General features: G+C 44.9%; 1 protein-coding gene across 7 annotated transcripts in view; it reads left to right on the plus strand.

Moving 5' to 3' along the window:
* The window catches only part of LOC129843765 (WD repeat-containing protein 7-like), a gene marked incomplete at its 5' end in the record, with an annotated part of 295,613 nt that extends 271,833 nt beyond the window's left edge, over window positions 1-23,780 (plus strand). For 2 of the 7 annotated variants that reach the window (XM_055912362.1, XM_055912364.1), the window contains 2 exon segments: window positions 14,501-14,605; window positions 17,699-23,780. In XM_055912362.1, coding sequence (XP_055768337.1) covers window positions 14,501-14,605; window positions 17,699-17,902 — 309 coding nt within the window. 7 annotated transcript variants of the gene reach the window in all.
* Between the last annotated feature and the right edge of the window lie 468 nt (window positions 23,781-24,248).

Below are 24,248 nucleotides of genomic sequence, written 5' to 3' on the forward strand. Positions count from 1 at the left end.
CTTCTTCCTTCTCTTCTACCCTCTCTTCTTCCCTTCTCTTCTTCCCTCTCTTCTTCCCTCTCTTCTTCCCTTCTCTTCTTCCCTTCTCTTCTTCCCTCTCTTCTTCCCTTCTCTTCTTCCCTCTCTTCTTCCCTTCTCTTCTTCCCTCTCTTCTTCCCTCTCTTCTTCCCTTCTCTTCTTCCCTTCTCTTCTTCCCTCTCTTCTTCCCTCTCTTCTTCCCTCTCTTCTTCCCTCTCTTCTTCCCTTCTCTTCTTCCCTTCTCTTCTTCCCTCTCTTCTTCCCTTCTCTTCTTCCCTTCTCTTCTTCCCTTCTCTTCTTCCCTTCTCTTCTTCCCTTCTCTTCTTCCCTTCTCTTCTTCCCTTCTCTTCTTCCCTTCTCTTCTTCCCTTCTCTTCTTCCCTTCTCTTCTTCCCTTCTCTTCTTCCCTCTCTTCTTCCCTCTCTTCTTCCCTCTCTTCTTCCCTTCTCTTCTTCCCTTCTCTTCTTCCCTTGTCTTCTTCCCTCTCTTCTTCCCTTCTCTTCTTCCCACTCTTCTTCCCTTCTCTTCTTCCCTTCTCTTCTTCCCTCTCTTCTTCCCTTCTCTTCTTCCCTCTCTTCTTCCCTCTCTTCTTCCCTCTCTTCTTCCCTTCTCTTCTTCCCTTCTCTTCTTCCCTCTCTTCTTCCCTCTCTTCTTCCCTTCTCTTCTTCCCTTCTCTTCTTCCCTTCTCTTCTTCCCTTCTCTTCTTCCCTTCTCTTCTTCCCTTCTCTTCTTCCCTTCTCTTCTTCCCTCTCTTCTTCCCTCTCTTCTTCCCTTCTCTTCTTCCCTCTCTTCTTCCCTTCTCTTCTTCCCTCTCTTCTTCCCTTCTCTTCTTCCCTCTCTTCTTCCCTCTCTTCTTCCTTCTCTTCTTCCCTCTCTTCTTCCCTTCTCTTCTTCCCTTCTCTTCTTCCCTCTCTTCTTCCCTTCTCTTCTTCCCTTCTCTTCTTCCCTTCTCTTCTTCCCTCTCTTCCCGGCGTGTTTTTATAAGGATCTCTGAAAGCTCTTCACCAAGGACACGGTATTGTACTGAAACATCTTCCCTCAAAATGGAGGGGGGGAACCCACCCTGGTGATAAAAAATAATACAACTCCCCTCTAAGCCTGTTTTGTGTTTCATGCACCGAACCGATAGCGAGGAGGAAATAAAAAGGGGACATTTTTGGGTCGTTTTTTTTTTGTTGTAATATTGAAGGTTTTTTGTGGTAAATGGAGCGGGGTCAGTGTCCTTTCCTTGGCCGTATCGATTCGCCCTTCAGCTGTTGGCGGCTGGGCGCGAGGAGAGGGAGGCGATGGGAGAGGAGACTGGGGGGAGGCGAAGCAGCGACTCTGCTGTTGATAATCCACACGATGTCTCTGGGAGCATTATTGACTCTGCTGCAGCTACTGGCTGTGGTGCTCCGTTATTCACCACGTCGCCATGACAATCAGGATGAAACACAGGATGGCAAGCGCAGTGGTGCCTGCCTGCTGCAGATTCAGCCTCTCTCTCTGTCTCTCTCTCTAACTCTCTCTGCCTCTCTGCCTCTCTCTCTCTCTCCCTGTCTCTGTCTGTCTCTCTGTCTCTCTCTCTCTCTCTCTGTCTCTCTCTCTCCCTCTCTGTCTGTATCTCTCTGCCTCTCTGCCTCTCTCTCTCTCTCCCTGTCTCTGTCTGTCTCTCTCTCTCCCTCTCTGTCTGCCTCTCTCTCCCTGTCTCTGTCTGTCTCTCTCTCTCTCTCTCTCTCTCTCTGTCTCTCTCTCTCCCTCTCTGTCTGTATCTCTCTCCCTCTCTGTCTGTATCTCTCTGTCTCTCTCTCTCTCTGTCTCTCTGCCTCTCTCTCTCTCTCCCTGTCTCTGTCTGTCTCTCTGTCTCTCTCTCTCTCTCTGTCTCTCTCTCTCCCTCTCTGTCTGTATCTCTCTCCCTCTCTGTCTGTATCTCTCTGTCTCTCTCTCTCCCTGTCTCTCTGTCTGTCTCTGTCTCTGTCTCTTTCCCTTCCTCCTCTTGTGTGATTTGGCAGCATAGAGAGATTAGAACGATTCAGAAAATAAAATTGTGGTCAAATAAATCCAAATGCATTTATAAGTGTTAAATGTTACGGTTGTGGCGTTGCTATTGGATAAAAAATGACATACTGTGTATTCAGGAAGTATTCAGACCCCTGGACTTCCACATTTTGTTACGTTACAGCATAATTCTAAAATTTAATAAATTGTTTTTTACCCTCATCAATCTGCACACAATACCCCATAATGACAAAGCAAAAACATGTTTTTAGAAATGTTTGCTAATTTATTCAAAACAAAAACTGAAATATCACATTTACATAAGTATTCAGACCCTTTATTCAGTACTTTGTTGAAGCACCTTTGGCAGCAATTACAGCCTCCAGTCTTCTTTGGTGTGACGCTATAAGCTTGGCACACCTGTATTTGGGGAGTTCCTCCCATTCTTCTCTGCAGATCCTCTCAAGCTTTGTCAGGTTGGATGGGGAGTGTTGCTGCACAGCTATTTTCAGGTCTCTACAGAGATGTTCGATCGGATTCAAGTCCAGGCTCTGGCTGGGCCACTCAAGGACATTCAGAGTCTTGTCCCAAAGCCACTTCTGCATTGTCTTAGCTGTGTGCTTAGGGTCGTTGTCCTGTTGGGAGGTGAACCGTTGCACCAGTCTGAGGTCCTGAGCGCTCTGGAGCAGGTTTTCATTAAGGATCTCTCTGTACTTTGCTCTGTTCATCTTTCCCTCAATCCTGACTAGTCTCCCAGTACCTGCCGCTGAAAAACATCCCCACAGCATGATGCCACCACCATGCTTCACCGTAGGGTTGATGCCACCACCATGCTTCACCGTAGGGATGATGCCACCACCATGCTTCACCGTAGGGATGATGCCAGGTTTCCTCCAGACGTGACGATTGGTATTCGTGCGTGAGTGCGGCATGATGTAATACAATCCAGACCATTCACACAGAGGAGAGGAGGGGGGGAGAAGTGGAGGGGGGGGAGGAGAGAAGTGGAGGGGGAGGAGAGAGGGCCCAGTACCATTGGTTAACCCATTGGTTAACTGGGTCCTTGACGATGACCGGCTGTTGTAATTGGTTACCTGGGTCCTTGACGATGACCGGCTGTTGTATTTGGTTACCTGGGTCCTTGACGATGACCGGCTGTTGTAATTGGTTACCTGGGTCCTTGACGATGGCCGGCTGTTGTATTTGGTTACCTGGGTCCTTGACGATGACCGGCCGTTTACTGTCCCGTGTCTGTCATTATCGTTTACTGTCCCGTGTCTGTCATTATCGTTTACTGGCCCGTGTCTGTCATTATCGTCTACCGGCCCGTGTCTGTAATTGCCGTTTACTGTCCCGTGTCTGTAATTACTGTTTACTAGCCAGTGTCTGTAATTACGCTTACTGTCATGCGTCTGTAATTACTGTTTACTGTCATGCGTCTGTAATTACTGTTTACTATCCTGTGTCTGTGACGGTGTCTCGCCACGGACAACAGTATTGTAGCCAGTCAGAGCCACTGCAGAACCACTGACTACAGTACCCAGAGTTCACAGGAAACTCCATCCATCTGTCCATAGAAACAGAACTAGTGATTGTAGTTCTGTCATTCTCTTTTTGTGTGTGCAGACACACAGTTACCCAGGAATCTAGGAGAAAATTGATTGATAGATTGAGTTGTTTACAGTACTTAGGATCAAATGATTCTCACCTTACTGTCTAGGTATTTAAGTCAGTTATCACTGGTGTATATTTATATATTTTTATTTTTATTTAAACTAGACAAGTCAGTTAAGAACAAATTCTTATTTACAATGACGGCCTACACCGGCCAAACCTGGACGACTCTGGACCAATTGTGCGCCGCCCTATGGGACTCCCGTATCCCGGTTGTGAGACAGCCAGGAATCGGCCAGGAGAGAGGATGGTCAGAGAGGAGAGAGGATGGTCAGAGAGGAGAGAGAGGAGAGGATGGTCAGAGAGGAGAGAGGATGGTCAGAGAGTAGAGAGGATGGTCAGAGAGTAGAGAGGATGGTCAGAGAGGAGAGAGGATGGTCAGAGAGGAGAGAGGATGGTCAGAGAGGAGAGAGGGTGGTCAGAGAGGAGAGAGGATGGTCAGAGAGGAGAGAGGATGGTCAGAGAGGAGAGAGGATGGTCAGAGAGGAGAGAGGATGGTCAGAGAGGAGAGAGGATGGTCAGAGAGGAGAGAGGATGGTCAGAGAGGAGAGAGGATGGTCAGAGAGGAGAGAGGATGGTCAGAGAGGAGAGAGGATGGTCAGAGAGGAGAGAGGATGGTCAGAGAGGAGAGAGGATGGTCAGAGAGGAGAGAGGATGGTCAGAGAGGAGAGAGGATGGTCAGAGAGGAGAGAGGATGGTCAGAGAGGAGAGAGGATGGTCAGAGAGGAGAGAGGATGGTCAGAGAGGAGAGAGGATGGTCAGAGAGGGGCAGAGGATGGAGAGAGGAGAGAGGATGGTCAGAGAGGAGAGAGGATGGTCAGAGAGGAGAGAGGATGGTCAGAGAGGAGAGAGGATGGTCAGAGAGGAGAGAGGATGGTCAGAGAGGAGAGAGGATGGTCAGAGAGGAGAGAGGATGGTCAGAGAGGAGAGAGGATGGTCAGAGAGGAGAGAGGATGGTCAGAGAGGAGAGAGGATGGTCAGAGAGGAGAGAGAGGATGGTCAGAGAGGAGAGAGAGGATGGTCAGAGAGGAGAGAGAGGATGGTCAGAGAGGAGAGAGAGGATGGTCAGAGAGGAGAGAGAGGATGGTCAGAGAGGAGAGAGAGGATGGTCAGAGAGGAGAGAGAGGATGGTCAGAGAGGAGAGAGGATGGTCAGAGAGGAGAGAGGATGGTCAGAGAGGAGAGGATGGTCAGAGAGGAGAGATCTCTGTCATCAATGCTCTCCTCTCGGTTTCCCAGGTCCCTTGACACCTGACTGGGGAAATAAGGTGGTCAGCTCTTTAAATGGTTTTTCTGTGGCTCACTGATTCCTGATAGACAGATTGATCAGATTTGCGACGGAGTGTGGACCTGTAAGATCCCAGACCGTGCTACCTCCTACCCTAACCTTGCGTCACAGACATGTATTTTTTTTTAAATACATTGGAACCCTGAACTAAGTGATATATTGGAAGTTGTCAGTATTTGTTTTGTGTGGGACGGTCAAGTGTTAAAACCCTCACTTCCTAGAGTATGATCTCAACGTCATGACAACCAGACGGCCTCTCTCCAGACTTCAATCAATCAAGTTTATTTTATATAGCCCTTCGTACATCAGCTAATATCTCGAAGTGCTGTACAGAAACCCAGCCTAAAACCCCAAACAGCTAGTAATGCAGGTGTAGAAGCACTTGGCATCTCGATTTTGTCTTCTGTTTTTGGGGATAATTTCTTCAGTCTGGGTTTCTGTCTGTCTTTGCCCCAGTATGGACGTCAAGTGGGATTTCCCCAAAGGGGATGAAATTAAATGATTAGAATTGAATAGTTTCTCAAAATTTTAGGGGAAGTTTATTTATCTCTGTGAGTGGCTTGATCTAGCCCTAATCTAATCCTAATGTAGCCCTAATCTAATCTTAATGTAGCCCTAATCTAATTCTAATGTAGCCTTAATCCTAATCTAGCCCTAATCTAATTCTAATGTAGCCCCAATCTAATCCTAATCTAGACCTAATCCTAATCCTACCCTAATCTAGTCCTAATCCTAATCCTCAAATTTTGCGGGAAGTTTATTTCGCTCTGTGAATGGCTTGAGCTAGCCCTAATCTAGCCCTAATCTAATACTAATCTAGTCCAAATCCCCAAAATGTTCGGATGGCATGTAAGAGGGTTTATTGTGTTACTCACGCTGTTGATATTATCCCCTGAGCTACTGAGAGGATTGAGGTGCTGTCTGAGGAACAGGGCTGACAAACATAGATTTAATCCATATCAACACAGGAATTACCCCAAATTAAGATCAAATCTTAGAATGATACTTAGTATTTGTATGACAGTTTTATTACGTTTCTGTCATCCAATCCTATAATGATGAACACACACACACGGTCAGTTTATATATGTTGTATTATAGTTAATTATGTCTCCAGTTAAGGTGGTCTACTACCATGGAACACAGCAGGTGTGACCACAGGGTTATAGTTGATTATGTATCAGGTAAAGGTGTAACACAGCAGGTGTGACCACAGGGTTATAGTTGATTATGTATCAGGTAAAGGTGTAACACAACAGGTGTGACCACAGGGTTATAGTTGATTATGTATCAGGTAAAGGTGTAACACAACAGGTGTGACCACAGGGTTATAGTTGATTATGTATCAGGTAAAGGTGTAACACAGCAGGTGTGACCACAGGGTTATAGTTGATTATGTCTCAGGTAAAGGTGTAACACAGCAGGTGTGACCACAGGGTTATAGTTGATTATGTATCAGGTAAAGGTGTAACACAGCAGGTGTGACCACAGGGTTATAGTTGATTATGTATCAGGTAAAGGTGTAACACAGCAGGTGTGACCACAGGGTTATAGTTGATTATGTATCAGGTAAAGGTGTAACACAGCAGGTGTGACCACAGGGTTATAGTTGATTATGTATCAGGTAAAGGTGTAACACAGTAGTTGTGACCACAGGGTTATAGTTGATTATGTATCAGGTAAAGGTGTAACACAGCAGGTGTGACCACAAGGTTATAGTTGGTGTCTGTTGGACTATAGTGTGTTTTATGACACAGTTGTAGATCTCAGTCATCTCCCCTACAGTGATCTGCAGGGGGCTAGGGATATGTAGTGCACCCTGGGTACTCTACTGACCAGCAGACTGACCCAGGGACATGACAGAGGAGAGAGCCGTGTTATCCTGTCAAGCTGTTGTAGTGCACCCTGGGTACTCTGCTGATGGTCATTGAAATCAAATAGTAGTTCTCTACCCTCCCAAATCAAAACCAACACAGTTCAGAAAACACCTGCTACCCAGTCCGATTTTAGAAAATGGGGAAATGGCGTTTGACTCGAAGAGAAAATCGATATGCTGGGAGACACAGTAAACAGCAGCTAAATAATTAAAGAGAAAATATGTGTACAGCTGGATAAGAGCAGAAGACACACACACACACACACACACACACACACACACACAGGTGGATATTATACATTTACCAAAAAAGCTGTTTTTAGGAGCAGAAGATCAATAAGGGGGACAGGTCTACTTCCAGACTTCAGAAATCAACAGACTTTATATTGACAGAAGTCAACAGACTTTATATTGACAGAAGTCAACAGACTTTGTAGGTAATACAAAATACCGGTCTCACACCCAGTATTTAGAGAGCGATTATATTAAGAAACACCCAGTATTTAGAGAGAGATTATACTAACAGTATTGAGAGATTATAGTAACAGTATTTAGAGATTATAGTAACAGTATTTAGAGAGATTATAGTAACAGTATTTATAAAGATTATAGTAGCAGTATTTAGAGAGAGATTATAGTAACGGTATTTAGAGATTATAGTAACAGTATTTAGAGATTATAGTAACAGTATTTAGAGATTATAGTAACAGTATTTAGAGATTATAGTAACAGTATTTAGAGAGATTATAGTAACAGTATTTAGAGAGATTATAGTAACAGTATTTAGAGATTATAGTAACAGTATTTAGAGAGATTATAGTAACAGTATTTAGAGATTATAGTAACAGTATTTAGAGATTATAGTAACGGTATTTAGAGAGAGATTATAGTAACGGTATTTAGAGAGAGATTATAGTAACAGTATTTAGAGATTATAGTAACAGTATTTAGAGATTATAGTAACAGTATTTAGAGATTATAGTAACAGTATTTAGAGATTATAGTAACAGTATTTAGAGATTATAGTAACGGTATTTAGAGAGATTATAGTAACAGTATTTAGAGAGAGATTATAGTAACAGTGTTTAGAGATTATAGTAACAGTATTTAGATTATAGTAACAGTTTTTAGAGAGATTATAGTAACAGTATTTAGAGATTATAGTAACAGTATTTAGAGATTATAGTAACGGTATTTAGAGATTATAGTAACAGTATTTAGAGATTATAGTAACAGTATTTAGAGATTATAGTAACAGTATTTAGAGATTATAGTAACAGTATTTAGAGATTATAGTAACAGTATTTAGAGAGATTATAGTAACAGTATTTAGAGAGATTATAGTAACAGTATTTAGAGAGATTATAGTAACAGTATTTAGAGATTATAGTAACAGTATTTAGAGATTATAGTAACAGTATTTAGAGAGATTATAGTAACAGTATTTAGAGAGATTATAGTAACAGTATTTAGAGATTATAGTAACGGTATTTAGAGATTATAGTAACGGTATTTAGAGATTATAGTAACGGTATTTAGAGAGAGATTATAGTAACAGTATTTAGAGATTATAGTAACAGTATTTAGAGATTATAGTAACGGTATTTAGAGATTATAGTAACGGTATTTAGAGATTATAGTAACGGTATTTAGAGATTATAGTAACGGTATTTAGAGAGATTATAGTAACAGTATTGAGATTATAGTAACAGTATTTAGAGAGAGATTATAGTAACAGTATTTAGAGAGAGATTATAGTAACAGTGTTTAGATTATAGTAACAGTTTTTAGAGAGATTATAGTAACAGTATTTAGAGATTATAGTAACAGTATTTAGAGATTATAGTAACAGTATTTAGAGATTAGAGAGATTATAGTAACACTATTTAGAGAGATTATAGTAACAGTTTTTAGATCGAGATTATAGTAACAGTATTTAGAGATTATAGTAACAGTATTTAGAGAGATTATAGTAACAGTATTTAGAGAGATTATAGTAACAGTATTTAGAGCGAGATTATAGTAACAGTATTTAGAGATTATAGTAACAGTTTTTAGAGAGATTATATTAACAGTATTTAGAGATTATAGTAACTTTATTTAGAGATTATAGTAACCGTATTTAGAGATTATAGTAACCGTATTTAGAGATTATAGTAACAGTATTTAGAGAGAGATTATAGTAACAGTATTTAGAGATTATAGTAACAGTTTTTAGAGAGATTATATTAACAGTATTTAGAGATTATAGTAAGTATTTAGAGATTATAGTAACCGTATTTAGAGATTATAGTAACCGTATTTAGAGAGATTATAGTAACCGTTTTTAGATCGAGATTATAGTAACAGTATTTAGAGATTATAGTAACAGTATTTAGAGAGATTATAGTAACAGTATTTAGAGAGATTATAGTAACAGTATTTAGAGATTATAGTAACAGTATTTAGAGATTATAGTAACAGTTTTTAGAGAGAGATTATATTAACAGTATTTAGAGATTATAGTAACGGTATTTAGAGATTATAGTAACAGTTTTTAGAGAGATTATATTAACAGTATTTAGAGATTATAGTAACAGTATTTAGAGATTATAGTAACAGTATTTGGAAATTATAGTAACAGTATTTAGAGATTATAGTAACAGTATTTAGAGATTATAGTAACAGTATTTAGAGAGAGATTATAGTAACAGTATTTAGATATTATAGTAACAGTATTTAGATATTATAGTAACAGTATTTAGAGATTATAGTAACATTACACCATAAACTGCTACATCACTTTATTTACAAGGAAACTGTGCTACTTAGTCAATGACGTGTCCGTGTGTCTGTGTGTCCGTGTGTACGCTCCGTGATTTAAAGCAATCAGTTACAAGTGGCAAGGAATTTGTTTCAATCAGGCCTGAATTGTACTCTGTGTCTGCTGTGATGTAGCTGTAGACTGTTACTATTGTGTGTTCATGGACGGTAAAATACAGATTTTTGTTGTTGTTGTGGGGGGGGCTAAAGTGTCATGGTGACGGGGAGTAAACCCCTCCTCTCCCAGATGGAGATTAGCCCTCTACCTGGGGCGAACCCCTGACTCTTGTCCTCTCCTAGTCTCTGAGAGCTGGTCATGCTGCTCTCTCTCTATATATATATATATTACCCGATCCAAAGCCCCTCTCTTCATCACAGGGGCCCAGGCTGGGCTAGTGGATGAACTGAAGAGGTGTTGTGGCTGAAAAGATCTCTGGCTCTCTGTACACAGCTTGACGCCATCAGCCCCATCTGATAGCCCTGGAGAGGAGAGGGGGATAGATGGGAGGGGGCAATAAGAGGAGAGGGGGGGAGTGATAGATGGGAGGGGGCAATAAGAGGAGAGGAGGGTGATAGAGGTTAGAGGGGATAGAGGAGAGGGTAGAGGGGATAGAGGAGTGGGAGGGCGATAGAGAGGGAGGAGGGTAGAGGGAAAGGGGGATACCTAGTCAGTTGGAAAGGAGGATACCTAGTCAGTTGTACAACTGAATGCATTCAACTGAAATTTGTCTTCTGCATTTAACCCAACCCCTCTGAATCAGAGAGGTGTGGGGGGCTGCATTAATCGACATCCACGTCATCGAGCCCGGGGAACAGTGGGTTAACTGCCTTGCTCGGGCAGAACGACAGATTTTTACTGAGTCAGCTCGGGGATTCAAGCCAGCAACCTTTCGGTTACTGGCCCCGACGCTCCTACCCACCGAGACGAGAGGTGTCCCACTTTCTAGTCTGCTGTGTGTTTACTAGCGCTGTGAATGGCTGGTGTCTGTCGCTCTGTTAAGACCTGATTCTAGATCAGCAGATAAGACACCTGGTCTATTTTAACCAATTGGCTGCTGAAGTGGTCACCTCCTGCAGTGAGCTGTGAACCCAGAGCAGTGGTTGACGGGGGTTGCACAATTCCACAAAATTCCTAGCCTCAGCGGCCAAGATGGTGGAACAGGCAACACAAGTCCCAAGTTTTCCAGAAATCCAGTTGTTGAACATTCCCAGAAGGGGGAGGGGTTCATTCATAAAGTATTCGGACCCCTTCCCTTTTCCACATTCAGTTACCTTCCAGCCTTATTCTAAAATTGATTAAACCATTTTTTACCACATCAATCTACACACATTACCCCGTCATGACATCACATTACCCAGTCATGACATCACATTACCCCGTCATGACATCACATCACCCCGTCATGACAAATACCCCATAATGACAAATCGAAAACAGGTTTTTAGACATTTTAGCAAATTTATTTGAAATTTAAAAAAACTGAAATACCTTATTTACATAAGTATTCAGACTCTTTGCTATGAGACTAGAAATTGAGCTCAGGTGCATCCTGTTTCCATTGATCATCCTTGAGATGTTTCTACAACTTGATTGGAGTCCACCTGTGGTCAATTCAATTGATTGGACATGATTTGGAAAGGCACACACCTGTCTATATAAGGTCCCACAGTTGACAGTGCATGTCAGAGCAAAAACCAAGCCATGAGGTTGAAGGAATTGTGCGTAGAGCTCCGAGACGGGATTGTGTTGAGACAGAGATCTGGGGAAGGGTACCAAAACATGTCTGCAGCATTGAAGGTCCCCAAGAACACAGTGGCCTCCATAATTCTTAAATGGAAGAAGTTTGGAACCACCAAGACTCTTCCTAGAGCTGGACGCCCGGCCAAACTGAGCAATCGGGGGAGAAGGGCCTTGGTCAGGGAGGTGACCATGAAACCGATGGTCACTCTAACAGAGCTCCAGAGATCCTCTGTGGAGATGGGAGAACCTTCCAGAAGGACAACCATCTCTGCAGCACTCCACTAATCATATTGAAGAGTGCAGGGCTCAGATTGCAACCCTGGCGAAGGCCCCGCCCCTGGTTAAAGACTTCTGTTATTTTCTTGCCAATTTTAATGCTGCACGTATTGCCGGTATACATTGATTTAATTATGTCACATGTTTTACCCCCTACACCACTTTAATTAACTTTGTAGAACAGTCCTGTAGAACAGTCCTGTATGCCAAATAGAATCAAATGCTTTTTGGAAGCCAATTTTACATTTGATACATTTTGGTATTATTTTGGGGGACGTGTGAAAATGATCGGTCGTGCGATGTTTTGGTATAAATCCAAGTTGGCTGTTAAGGAAGTTTAAAACTCTCATTTATAATACTATAGAAAACCTTCCCCAGGTTACTGTTCACACAAATTCCTCTGTAATAGTTAGGGTCAAATTTGGGTGTTACGAGTCCTTGATTCCAGATATCAGGGAAATGATCTCCACTCAGGATCAAATTTAACAGTTTTAATATAGCCAATATACAATTTTCCGCTAGTGAGTTTGAGCATGTCATTGAGGATGCCATCAGGTCTGCATGCTTTTTTTAAATTTGAGGGCCTGAAGTTTCTTATAGAGCTCCTGGTCAGTAATTTAGTCGGATGGATTTTAATTGTGCTTTATATCCATAAAACATGAATTTGGCGTTGTTCTGCATTCGCATCAATTTGAACGGTGTTGTAGAGTGTTTTAAAATGGGTTGTCCATATGTCACCATTTTGGTTCCCGAATTCCTCTAGTTTAGATTTTTTTTTTTTTTTATAAATGTTTTTCCGATTTTGCCAGAAGTTGTTTGTGTTTATGGACTCCTCAATTAGTGTCAGCTGCTTGCTGTTGTGCCTCTCTCTCTCTCTCTCTCTCTCTCCTCTCTCTCTCTCTCTCTCTCTCTCTGTCTCTGTCTCTCTCTCTGCCTCTCTATCTCTCTCTGCCTCTCTATCTCTCTCTGCCTCTCTATCTCCCTCTCTCTCTCTCTCTGTCTCTCCCTCTCTCTCTCTCTCTCTCTCTCTCTCTGTTCTCTCTCTCTCTCTCTCTGTTCTCTCTCTCTCTCTCTCTCTCTGTCTCTCTCTGTGTTTCCCTCTCTCTCTCTGTTTCTCTCTCTCTTTCTACATCTTTCCAGCTCTCAATCCTTCTCTCTCAGTTCAAAAGGCTTTATTGGCATGGGAAACATATGTTTACATTACCAAAGCAAAAGGAATAGACAATAAACAAGGGAAACATTAGTGAACATTTTCTCCCCAATTTTCCCCCCAATTTTCTCCCCAATTTTCGTGGTATCCAATCGCTAGTAATTACTATCTTGTCTCATCGCTACAACTCCCGTACGGGCTCGGGAGAGACGAAGGTCGAAAGCCACGCGTCCTCCGAAGCACAACCCAACCAAGCCGCACTGCTTCTTAACACAGCGCGCCTCCAACCCGGAAGCCAGCCGCACCAATGTGTCGGAGGAAACACCGTGCACCTGGCCCCCTTGGTTAGCGCGCACTGCGCCCGGCCCGCCACAGGAGTCGCTGGAGCGCGATGAGACAAGGAAATCCCTACCGGCCAAACCCTCCCTAACCCGGACGACGCTAGCCCAATTGTGCGTCGCCCCACGGATTTCCCGGTCGCGGCCGGCTGCGACATAGCCCGGGGGCGAACCCAGAGACTCTGGTGGCGCAGTTAGCACTGCGATGCAGTGCCCTAGACCACTGCGCCACCCGGGAGGCCCGAATGTAGACATTTCAAATGTTATATTATTGTCTATGTACAGTGTTGTAACACTGAGCCAGTAGTTGAAGTGTGAAAGGGAAGATAAATAAACAGATAAATATAGGTTGTATTTACAATGTTGTTTGTGCTCCACTGGTTGCCCTTATTGTCATGGCAACGGGCCACACATTTTGCTGCTGCTGTGACTGCACACTGCGGTATTTCACTTAACAGATATGGGAGTTTATCAATGTTTGAATAGTTTTCAAATTCTTTGTGGGTCTGTGGGATATTATGGTAATACATGTATCTGTCTCTCTCTCGCTTTCGCTCGCTCTCTCCATCTCTCGTTCTCTCTCTCTCTCTTTCGCTCGCTCTCTCCGTCTCTCGTTCTCTCTCTCTCCGTCTCTCGTTCTCTCTCTCTCTTTCGCTCGCTCTCTCTCTCTCTCGTTCTCTCTCTCGTTCTCTCTCCGTCTCTCGTTCTCTCTCTCGTTCTCTCTCCGTCTCTCGTTCTCTCTCTCTTTCGCTCGCTCTCTCTCTCTCTCTCGTTCTCTCTCCATCTCTCGTTCTCTCTCTCTCTCTCTCTCTCGTTCTCTCTCTCTCCATCTCTCGTTCTCTCTCTCTCTCGTTCTCTCTCTCTCTCTCGTTCTCTCTCTCGTTCTCTCTCTCTCTCTCGTTCTCTCTCTCGTTCTCTCTCCATCTCTCGTTCTCTCTCATCTCTCGTTCTCTCTCTCTCTCTCTCTCTCTCTCTCTCGTTCTCTCTCTCGCTCTCGTTCTCTCTCTCTCTCTCTCTCTCTCTCTCTCTCTCGTTCTCTCTCTCTCTCTCGTTCTCTCTCTCGTTCTCTCTCCATCTCTCGTTCTCTCTCTCTCTCTCTCTCTCTCTCTCTCGTTCTCTCTCTCTCTCTCTCTCTCTCGTTCTCTCTCTCTCTCTCTCTCTCTCGTTCTCTCTCTCTCTCTCGTTCTCTCTCTCTCTCTCTCGTTCTCTCTCTCTCTCTCGTTCTCTCTCTCTCTCTCTCGTTCTCTCTCTCTCTCTCTCTCTCTCTCTCTCTCTCTCTCTCTCTCTCAATCTCTCTCTCGTTCTCTCTCTCTCTCTCTCTCTCTCGTTCTCTCTCTCTCTCTCTCGTTCTCTCTCTCTCAGAACATCCATGGGCATAAGGGTCCCATCACAGCGGTGTCGTTTGCTCCTGACGGGAGGTACCTGGCCACCTACTCTAACGCGGACAGCCACATCTCTTTCTGGCAGGTTTGTACTCACACACACCCACACCACGCACAAACATGCACACTCACTCACACACACACACACTCACCATTCCTAGAAGATAGCTGATATTGCATAGTGGAGGGAAGCATGAAGCGTTAATGGCCCCCAGTGAGAGGTAGTCTAGTCCTGCTCCCAGCCTGTCGTGTCTCCTGTCCCGTCTCCTGTCCCGTCTCCTGTCTCGTCTCCAGCACACACACCACATCCCAGCCCGGCTGTCTCGTGTCCTGTTCCCAGCAGCAGTAGCACAGAGGAGAGGAGGGACTGTAAAACCCCTGACGCTGCCAAGTCTCTGTCTCCTATCACTAATGACTGTAAATATAAACCACAGGTCCCTGCCTGCCTTCCTGCGGGACGTACAGCCGCCTACATTGGTAATGAGCTAGGAGACGGTCCGGGGTTTAGGTCCGGGGTTGTCTCCTAGACACGCTGCCAGCCTGGGGTTTAGGTCTGGGTCTCTCTCTCCTAGACACGCTGCCAGCCTGGGGTTTAGGTCTGGGTCTCTCTCTCCTAGACACGCTGCCAGCCTGGGGTTTAGGTCTGGGTCTCTCTCTCCTAGACACGCTGCCAGCCTGGGGTCTGGGTCTCTCTCTCCTAGACACGCTGCCAGCCTGGGGTTTAGGTCTGGGTCTCTCTCTCCTAGACACGCTGCCAGCCTGGGGTTTAGGTCTGGGTCTCTCTCTCCTAGACACGCTGCCAGCCTGGGGTTTAGGTCTGGGTCTCTCTCTCCTAGACACGCTGCCAGCCTGGGGTTTAGGTCTGGGTCTCTCTCTCCTAGACACGCTGCCAGCCTGGGGTTTAGGTCTGAGGTTGTCTCCTAGACACGCTGCCAGCCTGGGGTTTAGGTCTGAGGTTGTCTCCTAGACACGCTGCCAGCCTGGGGTTTAGGTCTGAGGTTGTCTCCTAGACACGCTGCCAGCCTGGGGTTTAGGTCTGAGGTTGTCTCCTAGACACGCTGCCAGCCTGGGGTTTAGGTCTGGGTCTCTCTCTCCTAGACACGCTGCCAGCCTGGGGTCTGGGTCTCTCTCTCCTAGACACGCTGCCAGCCTGGGGTTTAGGTCTGGGTCTCTCTCTCCTAGACACGCTGCCAGCCTGGGGTTTAGGTCTGGGTCTCTCTCTCCTAGACACGCTGCCAGTCTGGGGTTTAGGTCTGGGTCTCTCTCTCCTAGACACGCTGCCAGCCTGGGGTCTGGGTCTCTCTCTCCTAGACACGCTGCCTGCCTGGGGTTTAGGTCTGGGTCTCTCTCTCCTAGACACGCTGCCAGCCTGGGGTCTGGGTCTCTCTCTCCTAGACACGCTGCCAGCCTGGGGTTTAGGTCTGGGTCTCTCTCTCCTAGACACGCTGCCAGCCTGGGGTTTAGGTCTGGGTCTCTCTCTCCTAGACACGCTGCCAGCCTGGGTCTGGGTCTCTCTCTCCTAGACACGCTGCCAGCCTGGGGTTTAGGTCTGGGTCTCTCTCTCCTAGACACGCTGCCAGCCTGGGGTTTAGGTCTGGGTCTCTCTCTCCTAGACACGCTGCCTGCCTGAGGTTTAGGTCTGGGTCTCTCTCTCCTAGACACGCTGCCAGCCTGGGGTTTAGGTCTGAGGTTGTCTCCTAGACACGCTGCCAGCCTGGGGTTTAGGTCTGGGTCTCTATCTCCTAGACACGCTGCCAGCCTGGGGGGGGGGTTAAATGTGTTTCTAGAAGTGTATCTTGATGGGGAGGGAGGTTTAAATGTGTATCTTGATGGGGAGGGAGGTTTAAATGTGTTTCTAGAAGTGTATATTGGTCAGGAGGGAGGTTTAAAGTAGCATATTTTCTTTATCACCGATATCTGTCCCCTACATTGACTTTCACAAGTTATCATGCTATGTGGACTTCCTGTAGGTCCTAGAATAGATAAAGGATTGACCTCTTTTGTATGATAGTGTTTTATGTTCTGTTGAAGTATAGCTACATCTACTCAGTGTCCAAACATAATCCCTGCCATCCTCTCTTCTCCCTCCCTGCTGTCCTCTCTTCTCCCTCCCTGCTGTCCTCTCTTCTCCCTCCCTGCTGTCCTCTCTTCTCCCTCCCTGCTGTCCTCTCTTCTCCCTCCCTGCTGTCCTCTCTTCTCCCTCCCTGCTGTCCTCTCTTCTCCCTCCCTGCTGTCCTCTCTTCTCCCTCCCTGCTGTCCTCTCTTCTCCCTCCCTGCTGTCCTCTCTTCTCCCTCCCTGCTGTCCTCTCTTCTCCCTCCCTGCTGTCCTCTCTTCTCCCTCCCTGCTGTGTTCTGGGGGGAGTGAGCTGGCACCATAAGGTGCAGACATCACTATCCTAGAGGCTATGTCCTGCTGTTTTGCCCTTGAGAACCCCTAAACTCCTCCAGGGCCGTGAGGAACCCTAAACTCCTCCAGGGCCGTGAGGAACCCTAAACTCCTCCAGGGCCGTGAGGAACCCTAAACTCCTCCAGGGCCGTGAGAACCCTAAACTCCTCCAGGGCCGTGAGGAACCCTAAACTCCTCCAGGGCCATGAGGAACCCTAAACTCCTCCAGGGCCGTGAGAACCCTAAACTCCTCCAGGGCCGTGAGAACCCTAAACTCCTCCAGGGCCGTGAGAACCCTAAACTCCTCCAGGGCCGTGAGAACCCTAAACTCCTCCAGGGCCGTGAGAACCCTAAACTCCTCCAGGGCCGTGAGGAACCCTAAACTCCTCCAGGGCCGTGAGAACCCTAAACTCCTCCAGGGCCGTGAGAACCCTAAACTCCTCCAGGGCCGTGAGGAACCCTAAACTCCTCCAGGGCCGTGAGGAACCCTAAACTCCTCCAGGGCCGTGAGAACCCTAAACTCCTCCAGTGCCATGAGAACCTTAAACTCCTCCAGGGCCGTGAGAACCCTAAACTCCTCCAGGGCCGTGAGGAACCCTAAACTCCTCCAGGGCCGTGAGGAACCCTAAACTCCTTCAGGGCCTTGAGAACCCTAAACTCCTCCAGGGCCGTGAGGAACCCTAAACTCCTCCAGGGCCGATCATGTAAAAAGAGGAATTCTGTTCTCCCCAAGAAAATGGAAAATAAAATATTAAATCTTTTTGTTGTTCTTGCTTCCTCTCCTCTCTCCAGATGAATACGTCTCTGCTGGGCAGCATTGGCATGTTGAACTCTACCCCCCAGCTGAAGTGCATCAAAACCTACCAGGTCCCCCCGGTGCAGCCTGCCTCCCCTGGCTCTCAGAACGCCCTGAAGCTGGCCCGCCTTATCTGGACCTCCAACCGGAACGTCATCCTCATGGCCCACGACGGCAAGGAGCACCGCTTCATGGTCTGAGGGGGGGTCAGGGGACGAGGTCACTTGGGGTTAGAGGTTAAACGGTCACCACCAGGGGGGGGGGGTCAACTAACTAACAACAACCAGGAAGTGATTGAGATGAAAAAGGCTGTGCATCTATCGTTTACATTGATTACTATTACTGCTGTTTCATTGTCCTGTTGTTTACACTGTTGTCCATTTTAATTCCCCCACTCTAATTGTTGTTGTTCCTCTCCTCTGTTATTTAAAGTGAAACACCACTAGTGTTGCCCCCTAGTCTGTCTTGGTCTTTTTCAAAGCCCTCGGTGTGCTGATTCGGCTTCTAGATGTAAACTTTACACCTTTTAATAAATTGTTGTGCGTGTGATGGAGAGGTCATGTGTGGACCTGCACTGAGAGGTGTCAGGTGTAAAAAGTGTGTGTGGGGTTACGCATTTTGTCTTAACTGCACCAAGCATCTGAGCCGTGTGTTAAATAGGACACCCCCCTTTTGCTCACCTCTACGGCAACTGACGATGTACACCTTTAAACACTTTAACCGAGCCATTCTACTCTCCCGAATGTTTATATTACACCCCAAAGAGAGGGAAGACGTGTTTCATAAACGTATCACTATAAGGTCCGAGAGGAAGATCATATCATATGAAGAATATATCACTATAAAGGCTTTATCGTTGTTGCTGCTTGTTTTACTACGTACCTCTGTCTGTTCATTAACTGTTGGATACTGACTAGAATAATGTGGCAGGCTAAGATACTCGTATTAATATGTACATTGAGCCAAGGAGTCCTATTGGACGGCCACGACGTAGCAAAGACAAAAAAACCTTCGCCCTGATCCTCTTATTGCAGATATACTAGGTTCTGAGAGTACGTACAATATACTAGGTTCTCAGAGTACATACAAGATACTAGGTTGTGAGAGTACATACAATATACTAGGTTCTGAGAGTACGTACAAGATACTAGGTTGTGAGAGTATATACAGATACTAGGTTCTGAGAGTACATACAATATACTAGGTTCTGAGAGTACGTACAAGATACTAGGTTGTGAGAGTATATACAGATACTAGGTTGTGAGAGTACATACAATATACTAGGTTCTCAGAGTACATACAACATACTAGGTTGTGAGAGTATATACAGATACTAGGTTCTGAGAGTACATACAATATACTAGGTTGTGAGAGTACATACAAGATACTAGGTTGTGAGAGTATATACAGATACTAGGTTCTGAGAGTACATACAATATACTAGGTTGTGAGAGTACATACAAGATACTAGGTTGTGAGAGTATATACAGATACTAGGTTCTGAGAGTATATACAGATACTAGGTTCTGAGAGTACATACAATATACTAGGTTGTGAGAGTATATACAGATACTAGGTTCTGAGAGTACATACAATATACTAGGTTGTGAGAGTACATACAAGATACTAGGTTGTGAGAGTATATACAGATACTAGGTTGTGAGAGTACATACAATATACTAGGTTCTCAGAGTACATACAAGATACTAGGTTGTGAGAGTATATACAGATACTACTGTAGTTTCTGAGAGTATGGATATATTTTAGAGAGACTTTACATTGACTATATATCCCTGGAATGTGTGCAGATGCTATTATTTTCTTCTTGCTATAAACCCCTGGCCCGGGCAGCAGGCTGCGAGTGTTTTTAGGGTCCCTGCGAGTGTTTTTAGGGTCCCTGCGAGGGTTTTTAGGGTCCCTTTGAGTGTTTTTAGGGTCCCTGCGAGTGTTTTTAGGGTCCCTGCGAGTGTTTTTAGGGCCCCTTTGAGTTCTCTGCTCTGCTGCTGCTCTGCCTGCTCCGCTTTTCTCCACCTCATCTCCGCTGCTGTCAAGTTCCTTTCATTAGCCGTGTAAAAGCTTCTAACGCCAGAGAACACCTGCAAGCCCAAGCGTGTCAAAGCTTTTCACAAGTTCTCTCCACACAAAAAAAGTACTCCCCCCCAATCTTGTCAGACTGCTTTTGATGGTCTTGACTTGACTTCCCTCCAACCTTGGAAGATCTTAATCTCTTTTCTCCACTGCCCACTGTAATAGCTTCAGAAAATGTGTTTTTTGGCAGTTTCTCTGAGAAAGAAAAAAAAAACATTGAGATGGAAAGAGCCAAGTAGAGAAAAGTAAGTGAGAAAGACCCTAGAGGAGGATTTCATCTAATTTTTCTTCCAGGCTGCCTTAAATTATGTTTTTGTAATTCTTTTGAATGAGATGAACAGAACATTGTAGTATCAGTGGGTCTAACACACAACCTTGAGGAACTCCTTTTGTTATAGGTACGTCTGTTTTAAAAACAGAGCTGATACTGCTCTCTCGGTGTTGTTTTATTCCTGCACCGGAGCGTTTGTCTGAGGTGTCGAAAGACTTCATACATTGGCTGGTAACTAACCTGTTAGAGTGACAGACATGTAAAATACCGGTCAAATGTTTTACACCTCATTCAAAGGTTTTTTTTTATTTTTTTTACTATTTTCTACATTGTAGAATAATGGTGAAGACATTTAAAATATGAAATAACACGTATGGAATCATGTAATAACCCCAAAAAGTATTAAACAAATCAGAATATATTTGATATTTGAGATTCTAAAAAATAGCCCCCCTTTGCCTTGATGACAGCTTTGCACACACTTGGCATTCTCTCAACCAGCTTCACCTGGAATGCTTTTTCAACAGTCTTGAAGGAGTTCCCACATACGCTGAGCACTTGTTGGCTGCTTTTCCTTCACTCTGCGGTCCGACTCATCCCAAACCTTCTCAATTTGTTTGAGGTCGGGGAATTGTTGAGGCCAGGTCATCTGATGCAGCACTCAATCACTCTCCTTGGTAAAATAGCTCTTACACAGCCTGGAGGTGTGTTGATAGTCCCACCAAACCAGATGGGATGGCGTATCGCTGCAGAATACTGTGGTAGCCATGCTGGTTAAGTGGGCCTTGAATTCTAAATAAATCAAATCTCCAATTTGGACTCCAGACCAAAGGACAGATTTCCACTGGTCTAATGTCCATTGCTCATGTTTCTTGGCCCAAGCAAGTCTCTTCTTCTTATTGGTGTCCTTCAGTAATGGTTTCTTTGCAGCAATTCGACCATGAAGGCCTGATTCACACAGTCTCCTCTGAACAGTTGATGTTGAGATGTGTCTGTCACTTGAACTCCGTGAAGCAATTATTAGGTAACTTTGGGTCTTCCGTTCACTGTGGCGGTTCTCATGAGAGCCTGTTTCATCATAGTGCTTGATGGTTTTTGCGACTGCACTTGAAGAATCTTCTGTATACCCCCCTACCTTGTCACAACACAACTGATTGGCTCAAACACATTAAGAAGGAAAGAAATTCCACAAATTAACTTTGAAGAAGGCACACCTGTTAATTGAAAAGGCATTCCAGGTGACTACCTCGTGACTACCTCTCTGGTTGAGAGAATGCCAAGAGTGTGTAAAGCTGTCTTAAAGCCAAAGGGTGACTATTTGAAAAATCTTTTTGTGGTTACTACATGATTCCATATGTGTTATTTTATAGTTTTGATGTCTTCACTATTATTCTACAATGTAGAAAATAGTCCAAATAAAGACAAACCCTTGAATGAGTAGGTGTTGTAAAACTTTTGACCGGTAGTGTTTTGAAACACATTCCCTCTCTAGATTACTGGAGACGTATGGAACACTTGGCTCTGCTGTGATTGGCTGCGGTTCAGGTGTCGTGTGAAGTTGTCCCTAGAAGGCTAATCTTGGGTCAGTTTTGCGTTACTTAATGGTTACGGTTGGAAGAGGGAAAGCTGATGGGGGAGCTGAGTTTCCTCTGTACCTCCTGTGTTCAGGAGGACTGCTCCTTTAATGGTCTTCCTCTCTGGAGGCTGCTAGCTACGTACTTGCCATGGCTAATGAATTCCCACCAATACACTGTTAGTGTACTTGGAGCACTGTCTGTCACGGTGTGTGTATTGGAGAGCAGGATTTAGGGTAGGTCTCTATAGAGAAGGTTGTGAGGCTGCCTTCCCTCTCTCCCGATCTCTTGCTCTTCCTCCCTTCCTACCTCCTTCTTCCTCCCCTCCTTGAGCCACAGCCAGTCTCTGTCATTAGGCTGAACCACAGAGACAGACAGGACCCAGCCCCAAGCCTGGCTCCAGCCTCAGCAGCATGGAGTACACCAGGCAGACTGTAAACAGCGTTCAGTGGGGATAGCTGCTGGGCTCTCTGTCTGTCTGTCTGTCTGTCTGTCTGTCTGTCTGTCTGTCTGCCTGTCTGTCTCTGTCTGTCTGTCTCTGTCTGTCTGTCTGTCTGTCTGTCTCTGTCTGCCTGTCTGTCTGTCTGTCTGTCTGTCTGTCTCTGTCTGTCTGTCTGTCTGTCTGTCTGTCTGTCTGTCTGTCTCTGTCTGCCTGTCTGTCTCTGTCTGCCTGTCTGTCTGTGTCTGTCTGTCTGTCTCTGTCTGTCTGTCTGTCTGTCTGTCTCTGTCTGCCTGTCTGTCTCTGTCTGCCTGTCTGTCTGTCTGTCTGTCTGTCTGTCTCTGCCTGTCTGTCTGTCTGCACCCTCACTTCCTGAGCAGTAGGAGACCCAACCCAGAACTATTCCCACCTGGTCCTGTGGATCTCACGGAGCCTTCTGGAATCTAGCTTGTCTTTGTGTTTCAGGTTGACTGAGTGACATGTACTCTGACACAAATATGTTTTACATGTTCTGTTAATAAAGAGGACCAAGTAGTTTGGGGGTTTTTTTACATTTTTTTTTGTTGTTTTGTTTATTTTGCTTGGCTGAAATGTTTCTCCGATATAGATGTTTAAAAGCTGAAACTAAAGTTTGACACGTGAAGGTTATGCAATGTTACTCCTCAGAACTTGATGAAGATGAAATGTAGCTTCCTGCAGATTTTCTTTCCTAAATGTCAACACATTCTGTGATATTTCTCCCTGCTTGCACGAATGATATTTTTACAATCCAATTCTTTATTTTTCATTAATAAATTCTATCTCTTTTCATTCTTCTGTATTACCAGACAGGAGATTTCAGGTCTGCTATAGCTCAACTGCAGCTAGGACCAATACAGATCTACCCTACCTCTCTGTCCCCTCTCCTCGCTCTTCTCTCCTCTCTCACACTCCCTCACTCCTCTCTCCTCTCCTCGCTCTTCTCTCCTCTCTCACACTCCCTCACTCCTCTCTCCTCTCCTCGCTCCTCTCTCCTCTCTCACACTCCCTCACTCCTCTCTCCTCTCCTCGCTCTTCTCTCCTCTCTCACACTCCCTCACTCCTCTCCCCTCTCTCCTCTCCTCTCTCACACTCCCTCACTCCTCTCTCCTCTCCTCGCTCCTCTCTCCTCTCTCACACTCCCTCACTCCTCTCTCCTCTCCTCGCTCTTCTCTCCTCTCTCACACTCCCTCACTCCTCTCCCCTCTCTCCTCTCCTCTCTCACACTCCCTCGCTCCGTGCTGAAACACAAACTGGCAGCACTCCTGCCGTTGCTTTAAGTATCCTATTGCTCTGTCAGCTGCCCTTCTCTTAAATAGACAGACATAAAAGAACTTCAATGTCAGTTTATTTGATAGGTTTAACATTATCTAGTGTGATGATGATGATGGCAATGGTGGTGGTGGTGATGAAGATCATGACGATGGTGGTGGTGATGGCGATGGGGGTGATGAAGGTGATGATGATATTGATCTAGCTTCCCTACTGTCTCTCTGTTGTAGTTTGGCTCTGAAGGTGCTCTGTGACTGTACCTGTAACTTGGTGGTGTACATGCTGTGCATATGTGCTTTCGATCGTTCACCTAATAATATATTATATTGATGAAGACGTACTGTAATGTCCCGTGTTTAAAAACTATCTATTGTGTTTGACTTCTGTGTTCAATAAAAATGATATGTCTGACAATGTCTAGGCTTTTGTGTGAGTGACTCAAGTTGATTCATGTTGATTCATATTGATTCAGACCGGTATGATTACACAGTGACTAGGCTTTTGTGTGAGTGACTCAAGTTGATTCACATTGAATGTTGATTCATATTGATTCAGACCGGTATCTTGCATGATTACACAGTGACTAGGCTTTAGTGTGAATGACTCAAGTTGATTCATGTTGATTCATATTGATTCAGACCGGTATGATTACACAGTGACTAGGCTTTAGTGTGAGTGACTCAAGTTGATTCATGTTGATTCATATTGATTCAGACCGGTATGATTACACAGTGACTAGGCTTTTGTGTGAGTGACTCAAGTTGATTCACGTTGAAGGTGGATTCATATTGATTCAGACCGGTATGATTACACAGTATACATATATATATATATATATATATATATATATATATATATATATATATATATATATATATATATAT

The sequence above is a fragment of the Salvelinus fontinalis genome, unplaced genomic scaffold, assembly GCF_029448725.1.
Source record: "Salvelinus fontinalis isolate EN_2023a unplaced genomic scaffold, ASM2944872v1 scaffold_0160, whole genome shotgun sequence".
Classification (NCBI taxonomy): domain Eukaryota; kingdom Metazoa; phylum Chordata; class Actinopteri; order Salmoniformes; family Salmonidae; genus Salvelinus; species Salvelinus fontinalis.